At 39.9% G+C, this 23486-nt stretch overlaps 1 protein-coding gene across 1 annotated transcript in view; it reads left to right on the forward strand.

Annotated features, from left to right (window-relative positions):
- Positions 1 to 23486, forward strand: part of ddx10 (DEAD (Asp-Glu-Ala-Asp) box polypeptide 10) — a 217940-nt gene that overhangs the window by 129373 nt on the left and 65081 nt on the right. Inside the window, exons 15-16 of the mRNA XM_043691863.2 lie at positions 469 to 627; positions 19774 to 19824. Coding sequence (XP_043547798.2) covers positions 469 to 627; positions 19774 to 19824 — 210 coding nt within the window. The remainder of the gene's footprint in view (positions 1 to 468; positions 628 to 19773; positions 19825 to 23486) is intronic.

The following is a 23486-nucleotide window of genomic DNA, read 5'->3' on the forward strand; positions in this document are numbered from 1 at the left end:
TTGGAGGTTTAAACCTTGATCTTTTCTCTAGCATTAATGCTAAATGATAAATAAAAAGGCTATACCTGTCAGTGACAGTAATTTCTTAAACACTGAACATTGCTTCCATTTTGGTTTGTTGTTTTACAGGACTCCATTGTGTCCGACATAATGTCAAGTTCCTGCCACCCAAACACCGATTTTTAAAAAAGAAAATTCTGCACGTCCTGTTGAGCTCATTGTAGAAAGTATTTCACTTAAAGTTTGGACTAGAATTTGAATCTAGACCATAAATATTGTTCCAAAGATGAATTTAAGATGTTGATGAGTCAGTATTTTTGTAGTGGAAGTTGCATGAAGAAAGTGCGTTCATTTTTGTGTTCAGGACAATAACTTTTATCAGCAAGTGGTCTGACAATTTGTTCGTTAAGAGTATAGTTGGATCAATACTAATTACCAATAACACCTCACACAATTTCTAATCTGAAGGTGATTCAGCAATGGCCACTGATACAAAAGAGCAAAGTAGATAATGACCAGGATGATGACAAGGGAGGAATAAATGTGGAGAAAGCAAAAGAAAGGCTACGAGAAGAGGATAGATATGACAAAGAAGCATACAGAATGAAGATCAAAGAAAAACATCGGGTAAGTGTCATCTGGTATTTTAAAAATGGGACTATAACAGGAATATTTAAAATTATTCATTTGAGAAAAGACCAGCTTTGAAGTTTATGTTGAAAGTAGCATGAATAATGGAATGAACTGGACTCCATTTCATCTCAAACGATTGAGAAATAAATTATCTGCTTTTCTGATTAATTACATTTTCTAGATTTAACAAAAATCGTGCACGTAACTTTCAGTTTACCTCCGGGCAGCGTCATTTTTTTAATACTTTCCTGTTGTTATTTTTATCCCATTTAGCTGGCATTGCTTGGAAATCTGTATTTTATAGTTGCCTTTGAGTCCTCACAGCTCCCTATATTCATGTGCAAAGCTGGCTAGGCTGTATTCCGAAGTGCAGTCTGCCAGAGATTTGAGAGAAACTGGTGTCTCAATAGATGCTCTGCATCACCTTTCCGACTCTGCATGTCAGTTCCATTGTTCTCCACTTCCCCACCCCCAAACCTCCAGATTTGTAGTAGAATTTTCCCTTTTCTCACACAACAAATCTAACTTTAGATCAATACAGATTCATTTAAGCATTTTGTAAAGAAAAGGGTCGGATTTATTTTTTTTCCATCTCTGAGCAGATAAAAGATTAAAGGATGAGGACTGTGAGCAATAATGAACACTTTTAGCTTTAATGCAATGTTTATAGGCTTTAGCTTTGGAAAATGTACTCTCAAACTTTTGTATTTTTTTTTGGATTAGTTTCTTGTTTGCTGGCAAAGATTAGGGTTGATTAAATATCTCCTTGACTCCCTGTTGGTACAAGTCAGAAAGTATTCCTTCTCTGAGTGAAAAAAGGTTTTCAGTTACCAAGCTGCTGATGTAATTCTCGAGCGAAGCTGAATCTAAGATCTGATTGAACTGTTACTTAAGTCTTACAGCATTGAATTGAAAATTTGAAAATGACATCAAAAAAATCCAAGAAATGCTCAGGTCTGCCAGCATCTGTAGAGAGAAATTCAGCATTAGTGTTGCAGACCTGTGGCCTTTTGTTAAAATAGTTTGTTATGAAAATGTGAGTGTACTGTACCTTTTAAGAGAATTAAAAGCTCGCAGAACTACGTCACAGCACTAAGTGTTCTGAATAAGATACAATGTAATGTGTGGTCCAGCAGCTAGGGTAGCTGGTTGCCTGGAGACAAAAAGAGATTTGAGTTAGGCCAATTAGTTTAAATTATACCCCCAAAAAAACCAAACTCCAATCAAGTTTGAATTTAGTATATTGACAATATTAAAAGCCAATGGCACAATTCGATGCTTTGAGGTATAAGACTAGGAAAAATTGAACTATTGAAGGAGAACTCCCAAAAGACCAACAGATGTAGACTGCTAGTCAGAACTATCCAGAGAAGGAGTTTGTACAGAGAAAAACATCAACACAGACCTAGAGAGCAAATCCACCAAGGAAAACATAAAGAGAAAATTCAACTGCTGGCTTGTTTTAAAATTTGAATTTTCCAGTAAATGTTATTCGGGGGTTTTGCCAGGCTGGTATTATGCAAGGAAAAGTAAAAGATAGGTTAGAGGAAGGAATTGTAAATAGTTGTTAGTTAATTATTCTCTGTTATACTTGTAAAATTAGCAACTTTATTTCTTATTTAAACTGTTCTTAGAATTTCACTGATTACTGTATGGGATAAATCTTTTCTCTGCTGGTTTAAATTAAGCAGGAAGGTTTACCCAGTGACGTAACAAGTTCTCACGAAAAGTCTGGACCTGAAAGGTATCTCTGCCTCTCTTTCCATAGATTCTGTTAGATCTGAGTATTCCTAGTATTTTCTGTTTTCAGCATTGCCATATTTTGCATTGGATCCAGAAATCCAGAGTCTGCATGAATTCTTTTACAACTAAGTTACATTTGCATTTCCTTCAAACACCTGATAAGAGTTTCTTTGCCTCATGTACACCACAGACTCCCAAGTCACATTGAGAGGAAACACATGGCAGCTCAGCAGCAATTTCTCTCCTTCCACAGGTCAAGGAAAATCCATTCATTGGACTTCTCCATTCTAATTAAGGATAAAGCACAAAATATAGTTATTGTCAGAGGTTGTCTGCTGTTGAAAACTAGAGTATGATGCTGGAAAAGCACTGTAGGTCAGGCAGCATTCGAGGACCAGGAGAATCGACATTTCAGGAATGAGGCTTGTGGGCCCAGGGGGCTGAGAGAGAAATGGGAGTGGAGTGAGGGGGGAGCTGGGAATGCACTAAGTAGATGAAGGTGGGGGAAGAGGTGATTTTGATCAAAGAGGAGGGTGGACCAAATAGATGGGAAAGACGATGAACAGGTCAAGAGGGTGGTGCCAAGTTGGAGGGTTGGGACTGGGATAAGGTGGGCGGGGAGGGGAAATGAGGAAACTGGTGAAATCAATATTAATCCCGTGTGGTTGCAAGGTCCCTAGGCGGAAGATGAGGTGTTCTTCCTGCAGGTGTTGGGTGCTTAGGGTTGAGGATGGAGGACGCCCAGGACCTGCATGTCTGGTGGATGGGGAGGGGGAGTGGAAGTGTTCAGCCATGGGGCGGTGGGGTTGGTTGGTGCGGGTCTCCCAGAGATGTTCTCTAAAACGATCTGCAAGTTGGCGTCCTGTCTCTCCGATGTAAAGGAGACCACATCGGGTGAAGCGGGTATAATAGATGACATTTGTGGAGGTACAGGTAAATTTCTGTTGGATTTGGAAGGATCCTTTGGGGCCTTCGACTGAGGTGTGGGCACAGATATTGCACTTTCTGCAGTGGCAGGGGAAGGTGCCAGGAGTGGGGTGAGGGCTGAGGCGAGGCGTGGATCTGACAAGGGAGTCGCGGAGGGAATGTCCTCTTCAGAATGCTGATCGGGGTGGGGAGGGAAATATATCCCTAGTGGTGGTGTCTGTTTGTAGATGGCGGAAAATGATGTGATGTTTGCAGAGGTTGGTAGGGTGGAAGGTGAGGACCGGGGGTTTCTGTCATTGTTGCATTGGGAGGGTTGGGTTTCAAGGGCAGGCGTGCGAGAAGTGGTGGAGATGTGCTGGAGGGCATTGTCAAACACGTGGGAGGGAAATTGCGGTCTTTGAAGAAGGAGGCCATCTGGGATTCTCTGTGGTGGAATTGGTCACCCTGGGAACAGGTGCGGCAGAGGCAGAGTTATTGGAAATAAGGGATGGCGTTCTAACAGGAGACAGGTGGGAGAAGATGTCCTCCAGGTAGCTGAGAGAGTTGGTGGGTTTGGAGTAGATATCCGTGGTTAGTAGGAGCCCGGGGATGGAGATGGAGTGGTCCAGGAAGGGGAGGGATGTGTCCGAGATGATCCAGGTGATTTGAGGTCGGGGTGAAAATTGAAGTTGATGAACTGTTCAACCACCTCGTGGGAGCACGATGGACTGCCGATACAGTCATCGATGTAGCAGAGGAAAAGGTGGGGTTGGAGCTGGTGTGGCTGCAGAAAATGGACTGTTCCACATACCTGGCAAAGAGGCAGACATAGCTGGGGCCCATGCGGATGCCCATGGCTGCCCCTTGGACCATCATCTGGACCATCTCGCACACCTCCCTCCCCCTCCTGGACCTCTTCATCTTCATCTCTGGCAACTGACTTACCACAGACATCTACAAACCCATGGAATCCCAAAACTACCTGGAACATACCTCCCATCCTGCCTCCTGTAAAAACGCCATCCCTTATTCCCAATTCCTCCCAACTGTTCCCAGGATGACCGATACCACCATAGAAAATCCCAGATGGCAGCCTCCTTCAATGACCACAGTTTTCCCTCCGATATGGTGGTTGATGCCCTCCAGCGCATCTCCTCCACTTTCCGCACCTCCACCCTTGAACCCCACCCATCCCAATGCAACGAGGACAGAAACTCCCGATTCCATCATTCCTGATGAAGACTTATGCCCAAAATATCGATTCTCCTGCTCCTCTGATGCTGCCTGATCCTCTGAGCTTTTCCAGCACCGCCATCTCAACTCTGATCTCCAGTATCTGCAGTCCTCACTTTCACCTGCTCTTGAAAACTGTTCAAATCCTAAGAAAGGTAATAAGACAGAAAGTTGAGGATATTTTAACTTGAACTGGCTATCTTAGCTTTCTTAATTTCCTTTTTATATATGGTTTTAAATTCAATTTTTATACACCTTTAAGAAGCACTCTGTGGTATTGAGCCTTCAATAAGCTATTTTTTCTTAATCTTACCCATTAAGACTCTTGTCATTCAGGGTTCTTTAATCTTGCTCCCACCTTTTTGCTTCACAGGAACATATTTGCCTTGCGCTACTTCTATTTCATCTTTGAATGTTTCCCACACATCTAACAGCTTTATCTACAAGTGGCTTTTCACCACACTGTGTATTCATTTAAATAGCCGTAGGTTTAGGAATCTGACTTTTTTTGTTCTGGGAGTACATTTGTTCTGAATCCTTTCTTTTATCTCCTTGAGTACTCTGCACTGCTCTGACATTCGTTTACCTTCAGAAAGTTGTGCTCAGTTCATTTTTGACAAATCACATTGATCTTGCTTCAATTCAGTACCTTTAGTCTTGGTCTCATTTTGTCCTTTTCTAGACTTACTAAAGCCAGTTGAATTATGATCACTGCAGCCATGTTCTGATCACTACCCCTTCCACCTTTCTAGCTTGATTTCCAAAAGCAAAATCCAGCATTACCACCTCTTGTTTTATGTGTGCTAAATATTGCCTGAACACAAACATTTTCCTACATGTATTTAAAGATAATTGTATCCCAACAACTCCCAGTGAATCAAAATCTCCTAGTATTATTGCTAAATTGTTTCAATGCTGTCCGCAATTTACCTTCGTGTTTGCCATTCTCCTTGGATTGGCAATCTAAAGTATGTTCTTGGGTTTCAGCTAAGTGCCATTGTAGTACAAATTGGATAATATCTGTTCCAAATGTCGGCCGTGTTTACTGGAATCACTGATCATCTCCTATTCCTACGTATTCATCCCAAATCAGTCAACGCCATCTGAATGTATTGTAGCTGTCACAGGCATTTGTATACTTGCGGTTGTGCACCATCCATCCATTAAAAAAATTCTCTTAACAGCCCTGAGCGAATTATCTCCAGATCCCAGACAAGGTTCCCCAAGTTACCATGGTTCCAAGTGGCTCCCCCATATCATAAAGCTCCTGGGTGAAATGAATGTACTAGCTCTCCATTTTTATTCGCCTGCCCATTCGGGTCACAGCAAGGTTAATTTAAAATGGTTCCTTCCCTTATGGGTAGTTTTCTCCCAGACCAAATGAATTTATCTTTTCAAAGAATAAGAAATGAGTACAAAAGACAAGTTTAAAGATATACCAGTCAGTCTTTTTGGGTGGTTCATGAAGATTAGATAATGGAATATCGGTATTTGAATAGCTGATTTTGAGGCAGTCCCTCATTGTGTTTTTCTGTTGCATCTCACGTGCTCTCTCTCTCGCGCTCTCGCTCTCTCACTCTCTCGCTCTCTCTCTCTATTGGAAGATTCCCTGATGTTCTACAAGTTTAACCTTCTGTGGCTCCCAAACAGGCCTTTGCCAGACAGCAAAGTTCTTTTGGCCTGTAGAAGTCTCCTTTTTCTCTTTTTTAAAAAAAAATCACTGGAATTAAATGTTGAAAAATCTGAATGATACTCTGGTTCTGAAGCTTTGTCATGACAAGGATGACAGATAATAAAGTGACCAAACTTGGCTTTTCTTCTGCAGAGGTACTTTTTCTAACTCCTCAGTGTTGCAGATAGCTAGTGAATTGATTTTAAATTTAGATGCAATGTACTTCTGTTGTATTTCAGCCCCTGGAGTCATCACTATATATTCTACAAGGTATATTTTACTTAATTTGTCTCTCTCTTTGTCCCAGCATGCATTTCGAATAGTTAATTTTCTGTTTCTCAAAGGAATTTGCTAGTCATAGGTGGTTCTTCATTGTGCTGATGATGGCACCTGAGGCATCAATTTTCTGGTGCATTCAGTCTCTGTTTCACAACAAAATATCAAGTTCCTGTTTAGTAACCTCTACAGCTTCACTCACAATAGTCTGAATCTTCTAAAAACTGCTCTTAGTAATGTCTCTGAAACAGAGATCCAAGTCAGAATATATCAGTTTTCAAACCTGCTACAGAACTTGCTGAGCAATGAATGAAGTTAAGTGACAAGACATCATCAGGTTGGCAGGTGGAGTGACGAATCTTAGGTTGAAAACAAAGTGCTTTACAAAATTAGTCTGAGGCCTGGCAAAAGCAGGGATATGTGAAAAAAAAATTGAGCTTCTAAATTTCCATGAAAGAATGCAAAATATAGGACAACCTCGATTATCCGAACGAGACGGGTGGGGAGTGTTTTGTTCAGATTACTGATTGTTCAGATAACTGATTTGATCGTAAACAAAGGAGACATTTACGGGACCTTGAGATCTTGTTCGGATAATCCGAAATTCAGATGATTGATCAGATAACCGAAGTTGTTCTGTATTAGTCCATTGTTAACACGTACATGCATGTAGAGCGTTTTATTTCAGTAAATGAATGGGCTTACTAATGTGCAAGTAGCTGAGATTCCATTGTTAATGAAAATAGAAAAGCTCATAAAGTCAGTGTCCCAGGAAATTCTATTTACTCTCCCCTTTGAATGAGCTATCCCTTTGATATATGACAATGAAATTATAATGTTTACAGAAGGAACAATGGATTGGGAGGAAAAAGGCAACAAATTTCATGATAAAACGTAAATAATTTAGCTGGAAATTATTTCCATAGATTATGAAGAGATCACTTGCAAAAACATAACAGGCCCTATAAAGTATCATAGAACAAGTAAATTGAGAAACTTAGAATTTGGATTGCACATGAACACCAGATAAAATGGCAATCGGAAGATGTGGGTGACATGGTGGCTCAGTGGTTAGCACTGCTGCCTCACAGCTTCAGGGGCCCGGATTCAATTCCAGCCTCTAGTGACTGTGTGTGGAGTTTGTACATTCTCCCCGTGTTGCATGGGTTTCCTCCCACAGTCCAAAGATGTGCAGGTCAGGTGAATTGGCCATGCTAAATTAGTTAGGTGCATTAGTCAGAGGGAAATGGGTCTGGGTAGGTTACTCTTCAGAGGGTCGGTGTGGAATTTTTGGGCCAAATGACCTATTTACACACTGTAGGGGATCTCATATAATCTAAAATCTAATCTCGATCAACTAGTGAAGATTAAAGTGGATGCAGTCAATTTGCTTGTAAAGCATGTAAGACACCACTTTTCGCTGTACCTTGGTGCGTGTGACAGTAATAAATCAAATCAAATCACACCGGAAGAAGTAGATGAATTTGACTACTTGGGACAAATGAAAACAGCAAAACGCAGATGCAATGTCATAGTTAGAAGAGGTTTATAGATAACCATAAATAATTTTGTGAAAGTGAATGATATGTTGACAGCAGGAAAAGCGCCTACAAGATGATTCCTTCTACCAACTTTTCCATATGCTTGAGATAGCTGGACAAAAAAAATCTGAAGAAAAAGAATGAAGATCTTTGAAAAGTTGACACAAAGACAGCTGTTTTACATTCTACATACAGGCCATAAAACAAGTGAAGTGACACTTGAAATTGCAAGAACAAAACATTTTTTAAAAATGACATCCAGGAAAGAAATCAATATTTTGACCAATTAATTAGAGCTGAAAAGGTTTTTAAAATTCTTTATGGGATGCAGATCCCTCTATCACAGTCAGCCAATGTTGCCCGTTTCAAATTGCCCTTGAACTGAGTGCTTGCTATTTCAGATGGTCATTGGGAGTCACCAATGTTGTTACTGATCTAGAATCGCACATAGACCAGATAGGGCAAGAAGGGCAGATTTCCTTTCCTAAAAGACATTTAAAAACAGTTGGGTTTTTGAAAAAATAATTCATGGTCATCTTGATTGATACTATCTTTACATTCCAGATGTAATCAATTGAATTTTAATTCCACCAGTTGCTGGGCTGGGATTTGAACCCCTTTTCCCAAAATATTTACCTGGCTCTCTGGGTTACTGGTTCGGTGATGTTACCCCAGTCCCACGATCTTTCTAGCCAGAGCCTGAATATACCAGATAACTAATGCCACATGTGCTATCATCAGCACAATGAAGCACACCTATGACTAGTAAATTCCCTACAGAAACTTAACATTTCTAAATGTTAACATTTCTAAATGTTAAGTTAAGAAAAATAGAGACAAACCCAAGAAGAAATGCACCTTTAGAATTTATATTGACTGACTCTAGGGGAAAAGTGCAAAATGATTATGACAGCTGTGATATATTTAGAGGAGTTTGATTCATTTGCCAGGAATATATGTAGGGCTAAGAGTGGGCCACTGAATAGCTTAAACCTCCCCTGCCATTGAATGAGATTTTGTCTGATTTGTACTACAGTGACACTTGGCTGAAACCCAAGAATGTACTAGACCAACCAGTCAGACAGAAGTAGAAGAGCAAACGTGGATAAATTGCTGAGAAATGCTGAAACAAAATGGGAACAATGATAAATGGCCAACCCAAAACAAGAATGCGTACTCGTCGATTTAGCTTTAGGAATTGAAGATGGGCGTTTGAAAGCAGTGATTGTGACATGATTGTAATGTTTGCAATTCGGTTAGATTTTGATCTGGAAAAGGACAAACATAGATCAAAGAGTGTTGTTTTGAATTTGGAGAAAGCTAATTTTAATAAGCTGAGATGTGATTTGTTTACAAATTAACTGAAATCAGTTCTGAAATTAACTCCATATCAGAGCAGTGAAAGGTATTCAAGAAGCTGATAGAAAGTTTTCAGAACTCATGTACACCCAGAGGAAAGAAAAAGTGGGCTTCCAAGTCTACAGCTGCCTCGATGTCAATGACCACACAGTGGGGCAAGACAAAATGGGGAGCTTATGTCAAATATCAAAAGCTCAATATTACAGAAATCCTAGAGGTATCTAGAAAATGCAAACATGAAATTAAAAGGAAATTAGGAAAGCTAAGGGTGGGTATGAACAATCATTGCTCAGTAAAATCAAGAAAACCCCAAAACTATTTTATAAACATATAAAGCAAGTGGATATTGAAAGAAAGAGTGGGGCGAATAAGCGATGAAAACTGTTACGAATGTGTGGAAACAGAAGGCATTGCCATGGGTTCTTAACAAATACTTCGTCTGTTTTCACAATATGGAGGGATAATGCAGACATTGTAGTTGAGCAGGAGGAGGAGTGAGAGGTATTGGATGTAAGAGAGGAAGTATTGAGGGCAATAGCATCCTCAAAAGCGGATAAGTGACCAGACGTAGATGATATCTATTGCAGGCTGCTCGAAGAAACAAGGGAGGAAATAGCTGAGATGCTGCCCATCATTCCTAAACATCTCCTGCTATACCCACAGCAGTTCGAAGACTGTAAGACTGCTATCGTTGTTCTGTCATTGTCAGCTTAATATTGTGATGGCAAAGTATTGGAAAAAAGTTCTGAGGGATAGCAGAATTATATAGAGAAGTACATATTAATCAAGAATAGTCAGTTTGAGTTTATGGTGCTATGATCATGAGTGTTAGGAGCAGGTTTTTAGACCATTTGGTTCCTTAAGCCTGATTGTTTGATAATATGACCAGGAGGGTTGGTGAGATGAGTAGTGCATTTGATGTAACCTCTGTGGATTTTAGCAAGGCTTTCATAAGGCCTTGTGAAAGTTGAATCCAAAATTCGCTCTGCCGCAAGAAACAGGGAAATGTTCAAGTATCTTTGTGTCCAGAAGGCTATTTCTAGTGGATTCCAGAGGGATCAGTACTGCTGTTGCTGAAATATCCTAATTATTTAGATTTAAATGTAGGGAATGTGATTAACATGATACAAAGAATAGTTAAATGGTCAGTTGTACAGAAAAAGTAACATGGAATTTTAAAAATTTGTTCATAGGGTGTGGCATCTCTGGGTTCGCTAGATACCTATCACTAGTTGCCCTTGAGAAAGTGATGGTCAGCTGCCTTTTTGAATTGCCACAGTCTGTTAGGATTTTAGCCCAGTGATACTGTAGGAATGGTGATATATTTCCAAGTCAGGATGATGAATAGCTTGGAGGGGAGCTTGCAGGTGGTCCCATGTATCTGCTGCCCTTTTCTTTCTAGATCGTCGAGGTTGTGGGTTTGGAGCAGCCTTGGTGCCTGGCAGATGGAATTCAATGTAGACAACCGAGAGATGATGAATTTAGGGAGAGCAATCAAGACAAAGGGCATATGCAACGAATGGTGGCATTCTGAGAAGTGTTGTCAATTCAAGGGATATTGGTTTGCATGTACAGAAACCAGGATGCTTGGATAAGGTGGTTAAAAAGACATACAAGAGACATTCCTTTATTAGCTAAGGTAAAGAATAAAAAGAGTATGGAGATACAAGATCCTAGCTACCAGATACTAGTCAGGCTACATATTGCACCTGGTTCCAGTCAGTGTGTTGTAGGACAGATGTGATTACACTTGAGGGTCTGGAGACGATTTATGAGGAGTTGCCAGAATTTTAACTTTGAGGAAAAATAGGTTGTTTTCTGTAGAACAATGAAGGCTGAGGGTGAATTTAATTAAAGGGTTAAACTGAGTCCAGATAGTATGCTTAAGAATGAAAGCGTCGATTAACTAAGGGTCCACACTTAAAATAATTTGCAGAATTATTACCCTGAGGTCAGAGGAGATCTGGTACTCTTCCTGAAAAGGCAGCATTTAAAAATAGGAGACAGTAAGGACTGCAAATGCTTGAAGTCAGATGAGAATAGATGTGAAGATGGAAGAGCGCAATAAGTTGGACAGTATCCAAGGAGCAGGAAATTCAACATTTCGGGATGAAACCCTTCATCATGACTGGGGGTGGGGGGGTGATGGAAGCCCAGAAGTAAACCGGTGAGGGGCTGGGGCTGGGGGAAGGGTAGGGGTGGGATGGTGATTGGGAAGGGTGGAACGTATAGGTGACTAGGAAGAGGGACAGGTTAGAATAGATCAGGGGTGCAGGGAGAAAGAGTTAGTCTAGACATGGGATAAGGCTGGAGCAGGAGGGACTTTGAAGGTGGTGAAGTCGATGTTGAGGTCATTGGGCTGTAAGCTATCCAGGCGATATATAAGGTGGTGTTCTTCCAGTTTCCATTTGGCCTCTGACAATGGAAGGGGCCAAAGATGGTCATGTTGCCAGGGGAGTGGGAGCAGGGATTAAAGTTAGTGGCAACTGGAAAGTCGGGTTGGTTGGTATGTGCAGAGCGCAGGTGTTCCACGAACTGGTCCCTGAGATGCATTTTGTCTCTCCAATACAGAGGAGACAATTGGGAGCAATGGATGCAATAGATGAGGTTAGATGGTGTGCAGATTAATCTCTGTCAGATCTGGAAGAATTGTTTAGGGCCTTGGACGGCGATGTGGGAACAGATGTTCCACCTCTTGTGGTTGCAGGGAAAGTGTCGGAAAATTTAGCCCTACTAATCAGAGATCACAAACACAGATCTGACTGAGAACAGACAAGGATTTACTTAACAAACAGCGATATTGTGGAAGAGACTTGACTCCACTGAAACAATCACTGACGGGCTGCTCAGAAGGAACCACAGCTTCTTCCTTGAATGGAGAATTCAGTGGAGTTTTATGTCCTGACAACAATGAAGTGTGAGTTATGACAGAATGATGCGAGTTGTACAACAAAGAGAAATAAAGTTCATTCATTGAAGAGATTATCCATGCACATGGATAGCAGTGAGTTGAGGGGTGCGTAGGTTAAGTTACGATATTTTACATTAGGATTAAATCTCGGCATAACATCGTGGGCCAAAGGGCCTGTTCTGTGCTGTACTTTTCTATGTTCTACTAAAGTTTCTGGTGTCTGACCGTTGAGTTTCTTAATTTATTCTGATCCTTGGCTGGAATAGGTGTTAGTGGGTTGCATCCTGGTATCAATGTGTTCATATTGTTGAGGGGCTAAACGAAATACCTTTGGTGCCTTCTTGTCTGGGTACCGTTTGTGAAGGCTTAACTCCTAGTGGGAGCCGCTGTGCCCTAAGGACATCAGAGGTGCTGGGTTATTGTGAAGTGGGAGGAGCATTATCAGTTAATCTGAAGAAGTATATTCTCTTGGTCTGGGTCTGGATGAGTCATGTCCTGAGATTTGTGTGATGTCTGGGGTAGCTTATTGGCCAATGTGAGGCATTGTGGGTAGGCTTAGTGGCTAAGTGCAGACATTTTGTGTTGTCTGTTTTATGGCATGTCATGGGGAGGCCGGGACTCGTATTTTCTCTTACAGAAAGGTACCAGGTGTGATGGAGAAGTTCGAAGGGGAGTAGAATCAACCAGCAATGATTGAAAAATTATAGCAAGCAGGCAGTGAAGTGGATTTTGAGGCCAAGGTGATATCAACCATGATCATATCAAATGGCGGAGCAGGCTCCTGGGGCTGAATTGCCTACTCCTATTCCTAATTCTAATATTCTCCTACTTGTGTACAAATAGACCACAATTTTTTAATAATGAATCATTATATTGCTTAAAAGTGTTCATGCTTGACCTGTTTCTCTATCGAATTGGCTAGAATAATTTATAGTCCCGTTGCAAGCTTCATGGTTTAATCCATACCTTAGACCATATTGTAAATCTGAAGTACTTAGAGAATGTATCATGTAGATTGCATGGCCTCCAGGTTTCAGATGAGTTCATCAAGGGCTTATCCCTGAAATAAAGTCCATATATGGAAATTTTGAATTAACATGGCCAGCAGTGCCATTTGATTAAAAATTCTGTAGTTGATTGTTGAACCTAACAGCTGAGCAGATTATTGAATGACATGTCCAACACTGAAAGTCGTCATATTTGTGTCCTGCTTTAATGTGTGAGAGCTATATTGATTCCACTTTGCTGTAGGAATAGAAAGCTTAGTGTGTGATTCATATCGCTGTCACATGGAATACACAAATCATATCTGACGTGACCAAAAAGATTGTAGGTTTTAAGAATGTTTATTTATGGCCCTTTTAACTCTGGTCTCCTTATAAACCTTAGCTGTGACATTCAGTTACCAGTCTATAATTGATATTCATACAGATTACCTTTTTAAATTAGTCATTTGAACCTTTATGCACATATCTACCGTTGAGCTTACATATGTATGTACCTCTCATATACAATACTTTGGTAATCCTAAAACATTACAGTTTGAGGGGTAACTGCAAAACCAATTTTTTTTTACTACTTAACCTGTTCAGTCTTGGAAACATGAACTCATCTACTTTAGCACTTACCTCCCACTGAGCTCCTTCTCTCTGCACAAAGTCCATTAAAATTTTATACATGTAGTTTTAAGTGACAAGAAAAATTGTTCTAGAAAGAAATAAGATAATATGTAAGTAGCATTTTTCACTACCTCAGGATGTCCCACTTACAAGAAGAATCTTTAAATTTTAGAGAAGCACAGTAGCTAAATTATGAACAGCAAGGTCCCACAAGCATTCTCTTTCACCATGTTGCCCCGCGCTTCTCCCTCATTCCAGTAGGAATATCTACTCTTTCCGGTTTGGCAGTCAGACCCACCATTGTTCTGCTATTCCCACGTTCTGATCACTTAATTTGCACTATCAGACCCTTTCTCAAAACCACTCCACCCCCAACTATTGCATAAATGCTGCTTCCTCCTTACTTCACGTCAGCTCTGATGAAGGGCTTATGCTCAAACCGTCGATTCTCCTGCTCCTCGGATGCTGCCTGACAAGCTGTGCTTTTCCAGCACCACGCACTTCGGATCTGATGAAGAATCATCTACACTTGACATGTCAGTTTACTGTCTGTCCATGGATGCTGCCTGATCTGTGATTTCCAGCATTTTTTCAACGCAGATTTCAGCCTTTGCAGTAATTTGTTCCCACAAACAGCCATGTGTTAATGACCAGATAATGTGTTTTAGTGTTGCGGTTGAGGGGTAATGGCTAGTTCAGGGTGTGGAATTACCTTTTTTTTTAAACAATGCTCTAAGATCTTCAAATTGCATAGGTAAGGTAGACTTGCCCAAATGACATCTTTCCTAGTGTTGCAATCTCTCAGTATGGCATAAAAGTCTTGGCCTAGGTTGCTCGCTCAAATATTTGAAGTGGGTCTTGAATATGCATTACGTTCTTTCACCAAGGCAGCAACATGATTCTCTGCATTATCAATTTAAAACTCTTGAAAATTGCATTGTTAACACTTGGAATTGCAATGGATCTGTGCACCATTCAGAAAATCATTTTGGTAAATAGCATTGGCTATATAGCTCAGTTATGCACATTTCCCATTTAGTGCTTCAACCTGTAGCTGAGTTACAAGATAAACATTCATGGGCAATTGCCAAAATCTTATGTATAGGTTGATGCTCAATAGTTTGCAGATTTTTTATCATTTATTTTTAAATAAGAGATGTTTTAAGGCACAACCTTGCAGTTATACTTTCAAATTTACCTTAATGTCAGCCTACAGTGATTCTAGGTAAATTTGGTTATTGATTCAAAGCATTTGTAAAACATCTGGAGCAGTAGACGTTTCTAATGAAGGGATTAGATGGTTCAAAATTGCATTAATTTAATGAGGGCTATGATTTGCTGTGAAATTAGTTTAGAGGAGGATAAAGTGTTTGTAAAAATGCTAGAGATAAATATTGAAAGAATAGCAAATTTCTTGGAGCTTATGGCAGTTGAACTGGAAACCAGACAATTCATTACAAGAAATCTCAGGTGATTAACCAAGTTTAAGGACTTTGAAATGGCACAGTACACTGGCTAACCACTTTTTGAAACAAACTTTTACTACTAATTATGCTCAATACAAGCTGATGTAATAATATTGTTATATTTCCCAAAATAAAATAAATCAGAGGAGATAGCAGGAACAGCCTAAGTAAGAGAGAGTACATTAAATAAAGCTAAACATAGAATTTTAAAGATAGTTGTCAACATTAATAAAAATTGCATCTTTCTGATTGCTATGTCTTCATTAAATAGCAAATGGTTCATATGAAGATGATTGCAAATAAAAGTTGTTTTCCGTTATTTGGTCAACCTTTGCAAAAAATGAACACTCCCTTCATCTAAAGGAGAAAATATCTGGGATTTATTCCCTTTCATGACTTGCATAATTCTGAAATTATCCGTCAACTCCATTAACATTATCAACTTGCTTTTGTATAGCACCTTCACATAGCAATGCTTTACCAGAGTATACCAAGCAGACTTTACCATTACACCTTAGGAGGAAGTGTTGTTGCTGGCAACAATAGCTTTGTCAAAGAGGTGATTTTTAAAGATCAATTTAAAAGACAAGCGAAGTCGTGAGACACAGAAGTTTAGGCAAAGAATTTCAAAACTCTGGGGTGAAGGTACAGCCATCAACTATGAAGAGATCAGAAGTGTTATTGTACGAAATGCTATAATTTTGAAAAGTGCAGAAATGTTGAAGTCTTGTAGGACTGGCGAAGGTTACAGGGGGAGAGAGAGAGATGAAGCTTTGGCTGTGTTAAGCAAGGGTGGGAATTTTTAAAATCGAGGTGTTGTCTCACAAGGAGCCAATGTAGGTCAACCAGGTCTGGAATAATGTATACAGTTCTGGTCACTGCATTATAGGAAGAATGTGGAAGCTTTGAAAAGGGTGCAGAGCAGATTTATTAGGATGTTGCCTGGTATGAAGGGAAGGTCTTGCAAAGAAAGGCTGAGGGACTTGAGGCTATTTTCATCAGAGAGAAGATGATGGAGAGGTGACTTAATTGAGACATATAAAAAATAATCAGAGGGTTAGATATGGTTTTTTTTCCTCTGATGGCGATGGCTAGCACAAGGGTACGTAGGTTTAAATTGAGGGGTGATAGATTTAGGACAGATGTCAGAGGAGTTTCTTTACTCAAAGAGTAGTAGAGGCATGGTACACACTACTTGCAACAGTAGTAGACTCGCCAACTTTAAGAGCATTTAAATGGTTATTGAATAGGCATATGGACAAAAATGGAATAGTGTAGATTAGATGGTCTTCAGATTGGTTTCACAGATTCAACAGCAACATTGAGGGCTGAAGGGCCTGTACTGCAGTGTAATGTTTTTAAATAAGAGTTCAGTGCTGAAGGGTATTCAATAGAGTTAGGACACAGCAGCAATATTTTGAACTTCAGTTTGCAGTGGATGGAGATGAGCCAGCCAGGAGACCAGTAGACTAGTCAAGTACAAAGGTAACGTAAGCTTCGATAGTTTAATGATTCATCAGTAGATGAGCTGAGGCAGGTGGAAAACTATGCATTGATATATGGGACTCATTTTAGATCAAGTTTTCACTTGTTGTTAGTAGCTGTCCATTCTCAGTGTGCACAGCAAGAAAACCTTCATTCCCTATTCATAAAAATAATTTCTGTGACAAAATGTTTTCAGTTTACAATGCTACTCTTGGTTTAAAGCTGCATTCCATACTATTGCCAGTATCTTTGAGATGGTTTCTTCTTTTTTATGCACTATTGGGTACCCAAATCCACTACCTCAGCTTTTATCATCAAAATAGTTAGTTTAGGACCCTTTATACATCTAGTTGATCACCTTAGGCAGCGAAACTTCTTGAAGAGACACACTTTCGTTCCTGTTCCGAAACATAGATTGCAGGTGAAGTCAAGAAAAGTGTCATTAGCCTGTATGTCTGACACACATATCGAAGGGCATAGTTAAGCCTTTCAATTCCAGTGCAAACAAATTGTGATCTTGGTTTGTTTGATTCCCTGCAAGCTGTAATCCATATTCTGTTTCATGTACATATCTATCGCCACCCAAATATGTGCTTATATTTCCCATGATGACATGTTTGAACCATTCCAGTTTGAACTTCCCGCAGTGCTGAACTGGCCAATATTCAGAGTCGTCAGTGGAATCCTATCATAGTAAACTTGCTCCTCATTCTTCTGATTGTCTGTGGCTTTTTACGTGGTTGGCCACTTCACTGTCCTCTATCATCCAGCAGGATGGCACTGATTCTGTTCTTAGAAGTCAGTGTAGCCACAGAATCATTTGTATTGGTTTCTCTTCTTTCTATGCTGTTGTCATGTGTCCTTCAAGGATTCTACCTTGGCCGCCTCCAATTTCTCAGCTCCATGATGCGTCATTCAAAAACACACCAAGATACGCATGTATCCTGACAGCACTCAGCTCTGCCTCACCACTGCCACCTTTTCTGATTTATCATACTGCTTGTCTGGCAACCAATCATGAAGGAGTAGCAATTTCTTCCAAATACTGCAAAAACCATGGCGTTGTCTCCAGTCCCTAGCCACAGACTCCATCCCTATTCTTGGTCACTGCCTGAGGCTGAACCAGACCATTTATAGCCTAAATTGATTCATATTCTGGGAATGACTCGATTGTAAAATTCTCATCCTTGTTTTCAAATCCGTCCGTGGTCTTGTCCTTCCTATTTGTCTAATTTCCCTCAGCCCCACAATGTGCTGAGATCTCTGTGCTTCTCCTTTCCTTGTACAAACCTGATTTTAATCACTTCACCATAGGCAACTGTGATTTCAGAAATTGGCTGTATGACAGGAGGCAGAGAACAAAGATATTGTAGCAGCGAATCTAGTTGGCACGGTATGATTAGCAGTGTCTCACAGGATCTGTGATGGGCTCACAACGGTTCGCACTAACTGTTAGTGACAGGATAGACAGTTACACATTCACATTTGCAGATGATACAACAATGGATGACATTGTCTGCAAAAGATGGAAACATAAAGTTAGAGAGCAGTATTAATAGATTAGTAGGGCAAAGTGTGGCAAATGGGTTCATTTAAATCCTGTTCAATATGGACAAATGATTCAACAGATCAAATTTGGACCTTGAAAAGATAGATTAGACTACTGTCTGAATGGCGTAAAACTAGTAGCAGTGGAGGATCACAGAGTCTTGGGTGCCTGGTTGGATGGCGCTTGGAGAGTCAGTCTGGACTTTGATGGCCTGGTTCCACACTGTAAGAATTCTATGATACATACACACAGGTCATTAAAATGTTATGAATAATGCACAGAAAATCTCAGAAAGCTAACAAAAAGTGTTGACCCTTGTATTCTAGACCTCTAGATACAAGAATTAAAGCCAATATGCAACTATGAAAAGCCCTGATTAGATCAGTAGTGGACTGTTATTTTTAATTCTGGCCATCTGTTTGGAGAGAGTTATTGCCTTTGGAGGCAACCTAGTTGTATTAGAATAATACTGAACTCTATGGGTTAAATTATGGGAGCAGATGCCATAAACTAGGATTGCAGTACCTGGAATTTAGAAGATCCGGGAATAGTTTGCTCAAGGTTTTCAAGATACTAAGGAAAGCGGCAAGGTAGGTTTGAGAGAAACAGCTTCCACTGGTTGAGGAATCTCTGGTTTAGTAGCTCAAGAATTAAGCTAGAAAACAGTCTGTGCATAAATGTCCATCGAAGTTTGAAACTGTATTCTAGAATGCCAGTTGGTTTTGGATCAATTGTTTTCAAGTTTGAGTTTGACGGATTTCTCTTCACCAGAGTTATTAAAGAATATGGAATAAAAGTAGGTAAATGGAGTTTGGGGACAAATCAGCCTGGTTGCATTGAACAGGGTCGGAAAGCACATGAGTGGCTAATGGCTTCTCTTGCTCATTTGTTCTTAAAAATTTGAAATAATTTGGGAAAAAAAGGTCTTTAAATTAAGTCTGATCCCAGAGAACCATACTGTTTCGTAAGTATGGGACATACGTTTATCTGCTTTCCTGGTTGTGTTACTGTAAATTGTATTTTGACTTCACTTTTTATGCATTGTCCCCAAGCCCAGTAGAAACTGGGCTGAGACATCCAAGACTAATTTTACTTTGGAACTTTCAGCCATCAGACAAAAGGCACTTGGATTCTGTTAGTATGGGCTGAATTACCAGAGATCTCAATGCTCAGTATCATTCAAATCTCAAGGAAACTTGTAAAATTGCAAAAAGCAAAACATAATAATGAACTGGCAGTTGTTACCTAGGGCAAAAAGGGAAGACCTATTGTTTTTTGCTAAAAAAATAAATTGAACATGAAGGATTGATTCACTATGCGTTTTGTGATTCTTGCTGTTCAAAACTTCTAATTGAATTCATTTTGTCCTTCTGTTTTTAGCTAAAAAGGCTTAAGGAGAAAGCAGAAAGAAAGGCAACCAGACCAAAAGATGTAAGTGTTTTACTTTTATAAATAATTAGTATTCCTGTCAGGTAAAAGGATATTCTTCACATACGCTATACTGTAACAACACTAAAGTACTATTAAAAACACGCCTACTGATATCCAATACAGTTGGTTGAGCTCTACAAAATTGACATTCCAACTAGAAATGTCATGAAACTGAATTATCAACAATGAGTGTACATTTTCTGCTGCCGTAGATGTGACTCCAGGCTGTTTGAAACATGGGATTATGATATTAATGTTATCGTGACATGGTTGAGGGAGGGGCAAGACTGGCAGCTCCATATTCTGGGCTATAAAATCTTCAGACAGTGTAGCAGAGGATGGTGTTGTGATATTGAATCAGTAGTCAATCATTGCAAGAGGGAAGAATGTGATGTCTTAGAAGGCACCTCAATTGAGGCCAACGGTAGATCTTAGAAACTAAAAAGGGCAGTCGCATCATTGTGAGTGTACTATATCCCCAAATGTATGGGAGATATACAGAAATGGATATGTAAGCACATATCAGAGAAGTGTAAAAATAAGAAGGTATTAATATTTGGGGATTTCAGCTTCTCCGATATTAACTAGGATAGACAAAATGTGAAAGGCTTGGAGAAGGTGGAATCTTAAAATGTATCCAGGAGAGGCTTTTAAGCTAGTCCATAGAACATCCTACAAGAGGTGAGGCACTGCTGAACCTAATTTTATGGAATGAAGCAAGACAAGTGGTAGAAGTGTCTGTGGATTTTATGAGAGACGTGGTGATAGCAACCATTACTCAGCAATCTTTAAGTTAATCTTGGAAAGGATAAAGATTTTGAATTGGGGGAAGGCAATTTAATATAAGACAGGATCTGGCCAAAGTGAACTGGGAACAGCTACTTGTAGGAAACTTTACATCAGAGCAACGGAGGCCAACATATTCCTATAAAGATGAAGAGTGGTACTAAAAATTCCAGAGACCCTTGGATATTGAGGAATGTACAGGATTGAATAAGAGAATAAAAGGGAAGCTGAGAGTCATAGTCATATAGCATGGAAATAGACTCTTCAGTCTAACTTGTCCTTGCTGACTAGATATCCCAACATGACCGAGTCCCATTTGACAGCAGTCGGCCCATGTCTGTCTAAATCCTTCATTAATAATTACCCATTCAGATGCCTTTTAAATGTTGTAATTGTACCACCCTCCACCACTTCCTCTAGCAGCTCATTCTATATGCACACCACCTCAGCGTGAAAATGTTATCGCTGGGGTCCTTTTTAAAGCTTTCCCTCTCATCTTAAAACTATGCCCTCTAGCTTTGGACTCTCTCACCCTCTGCAGAAGACCTTGGTTATTCACCCTATCCATGCCCCTCATGATTTTATGAGCCTCTATAAGGTCACCCCTCTATAAGGTCCAGGATAAAAAGCCCCAGCCTATTCAGCCCCTCCCTTTAACTCAAACCCTCTGTCCCAGCAACATCCTTGTAAATCTTTTCTGCACCCATTCGAGTTTAACAACATCTATGCTAGAGCAGGGAGACTAGAATTATGCAAAATATTCTAAAAGTGGCCTCACCAATGTCCTGTAGAGCCACAACATGACATCTTAACTCCAGTATTCAATGTTCTGACCCATGAAGGTAAGTGTGCCAAACACCACCTTCACCACCCTGTCTACCTGCGACTCCACCTTCAAGGAACAGTGCACCTGCATCCCTAGGTCTCTATTCGGAAACACTCCCTAAACCCCTACCATTAACTTAAGTCCTGCCCTGATTTACCTTACTTAAACTCAATACCTCACATTTATCGAAATTAAACTCCCTTCTGCTATCCCTCAGCCCCTTGGCCTATCTGATCAAGGTCCCATTTTACTCTGAAATTATCTGCTACACAGCCTATTTTGGTGTCATCTGCAAACTTACTAGCTGACCCTCCTATATTCGCATCCAAATCATTTATATAAATGATGAAAAACAGTGGAACCAGCACTGATCCTTGTAGATACTGAAGGCTCGAGAAATCCTCGAGGTGTTTATGAGGGTGCAGGTGATTACTTAAAAAGTAAATTAGGAAAGCAAAGATGAGATGTGAAATAAAAACACTGGTGGATAAAATAAAGGAAAATCCCAAGGTGTTTTTATGTGTGTGAAAGGAGCAAGAGGATAACTGGGAAAGAATGGAGCCTTTTAGAAATCTAATTAGCAAACTGTGGATGGAGCTGAAAAATGTAAGTGAGGTTTTAAATGATAGGGAAAAATTATGTCTGTATAGAAATCAGAATAGAAGACTATTATATCTAAGGGAATTGCAATTAAGAGGCAGGAGGTACTTGTGGTTTTAGCTGGCTTAAATATGGAAGGATGTGACTGCACTAATGAGGATGCAGAGTCGATTTGCCAAGATGTTGCCTGAACTCGAGCAATGCAGCTATGAAGAAAAATTAGATAGGCTCAGGCTGTTTTCCTTTGAGCAGAGAAGGCAGAAAGGGGACCTGATTGCGGGGTACAAAATTATGACGACTGCAGGTTGGGTGTACAGGGAGAAATGTTCCTTTAGTGGACATATTAATAACTGGAGGAAACAAATCTAAGTTAAAGCAAAGGATATTAAGAGGATTTAAGGAAGAATTTTTTCACCTAGAATATTGTGGGTGCCTGGAACTTGCTGCCTGAAAGAGCCATGGGAAACATCACAATGTTTCGGTTTTGACCATTTGAAGTATGCAAGCTATTAGCTGAGTTCTGGAAATTGGGATGAGATTGGATAGACACTTTATGACCAGGGTAAATATGATGGGCCAAAGAGCCTTTTTACCTATGCTGTAATTCTGTGACTCTATTAACTTACTGCTCGATTATAAGTATGTACAGTGGGCTGTTTTTAAAAAGAAATCTAACCCTTATTTTTTTTTTATTATTTTGTAAGTGATGTCTCAAAAACAATTGACAGCTTTGACTTTCAGGTGTTGAAATCGTGAACCTCAGGCTTCCAGTGGTAACTTCAGCCATAAGAGCATGTTAGAGCTTTCGCTACCTTTATTAATGACAACCGCGTTAGAAAATAGCATATCAGGAGTTTTTAATACGATTACAGCTTAGAATTAATTTAGTGTTTATCTTTGAGCTATTATGGCAGGTATTTTACTCTATGAATATACGTAGTTTTGCTCTTTTCAACCCTTTGTGATTATGAAATGAGGTTTGGTGCAAACAAGTAGTTGAGATATGCATAGTTTACTTTTAGTGAGAATTGTAACTACCATATAGGAGTTGTTGGCAAACAACAAAATATTTTATGTGGTTGTGAACAGTATTTGCATTCTCAAAGCTTTTTTCATTTTTACTGAATATGTGATGAAATGCTTGTGTATAGAAAGTAGCAGTGTTGAGGCCACAATATCAGCAAGTTTCCTTTCCCCTCACTTCACTGCAAAATGCTTTGGAGTGCTCCAACTTTCAAAGGTTTCTGAATCAGTTTAGGGTGGGTGGGAGGGGAGATGCCCATGTGGGAAATATATTGGCAATGTGTGCTCACATCACATGACTTAGTGCTTGAGAGTTGAAATCTGAAGCTGTGTTTAGTACCTTCACTTCTCTTGAATAGTTGAATAGATGTACCTTTGGCAGTTTGATAAGTCTGAGCAAGTTCATGTTGGTTACTTCTTCATGTTA

The sequence above is a fragment of the Chiloscyllium plagiosum genome, unplaced genomic scaffold (genome assembly GCF_037043375.1).
Source record: "Chiloscyllium plagiosum isolate Xiang-an unplaced genomic scaffold, Cpla_swu_hap1 HiC_scaffold_6, whole genome shotgun sequence".
Classification (NCBI taxonomy): domain Eukaryota; kingdom Metazoa; phylum Chordata; class Chondrichthyes; order Orectolobiformes; family Hemiscylliidae; genus Chiloscyllium; species Chiloscyllium plagiosum.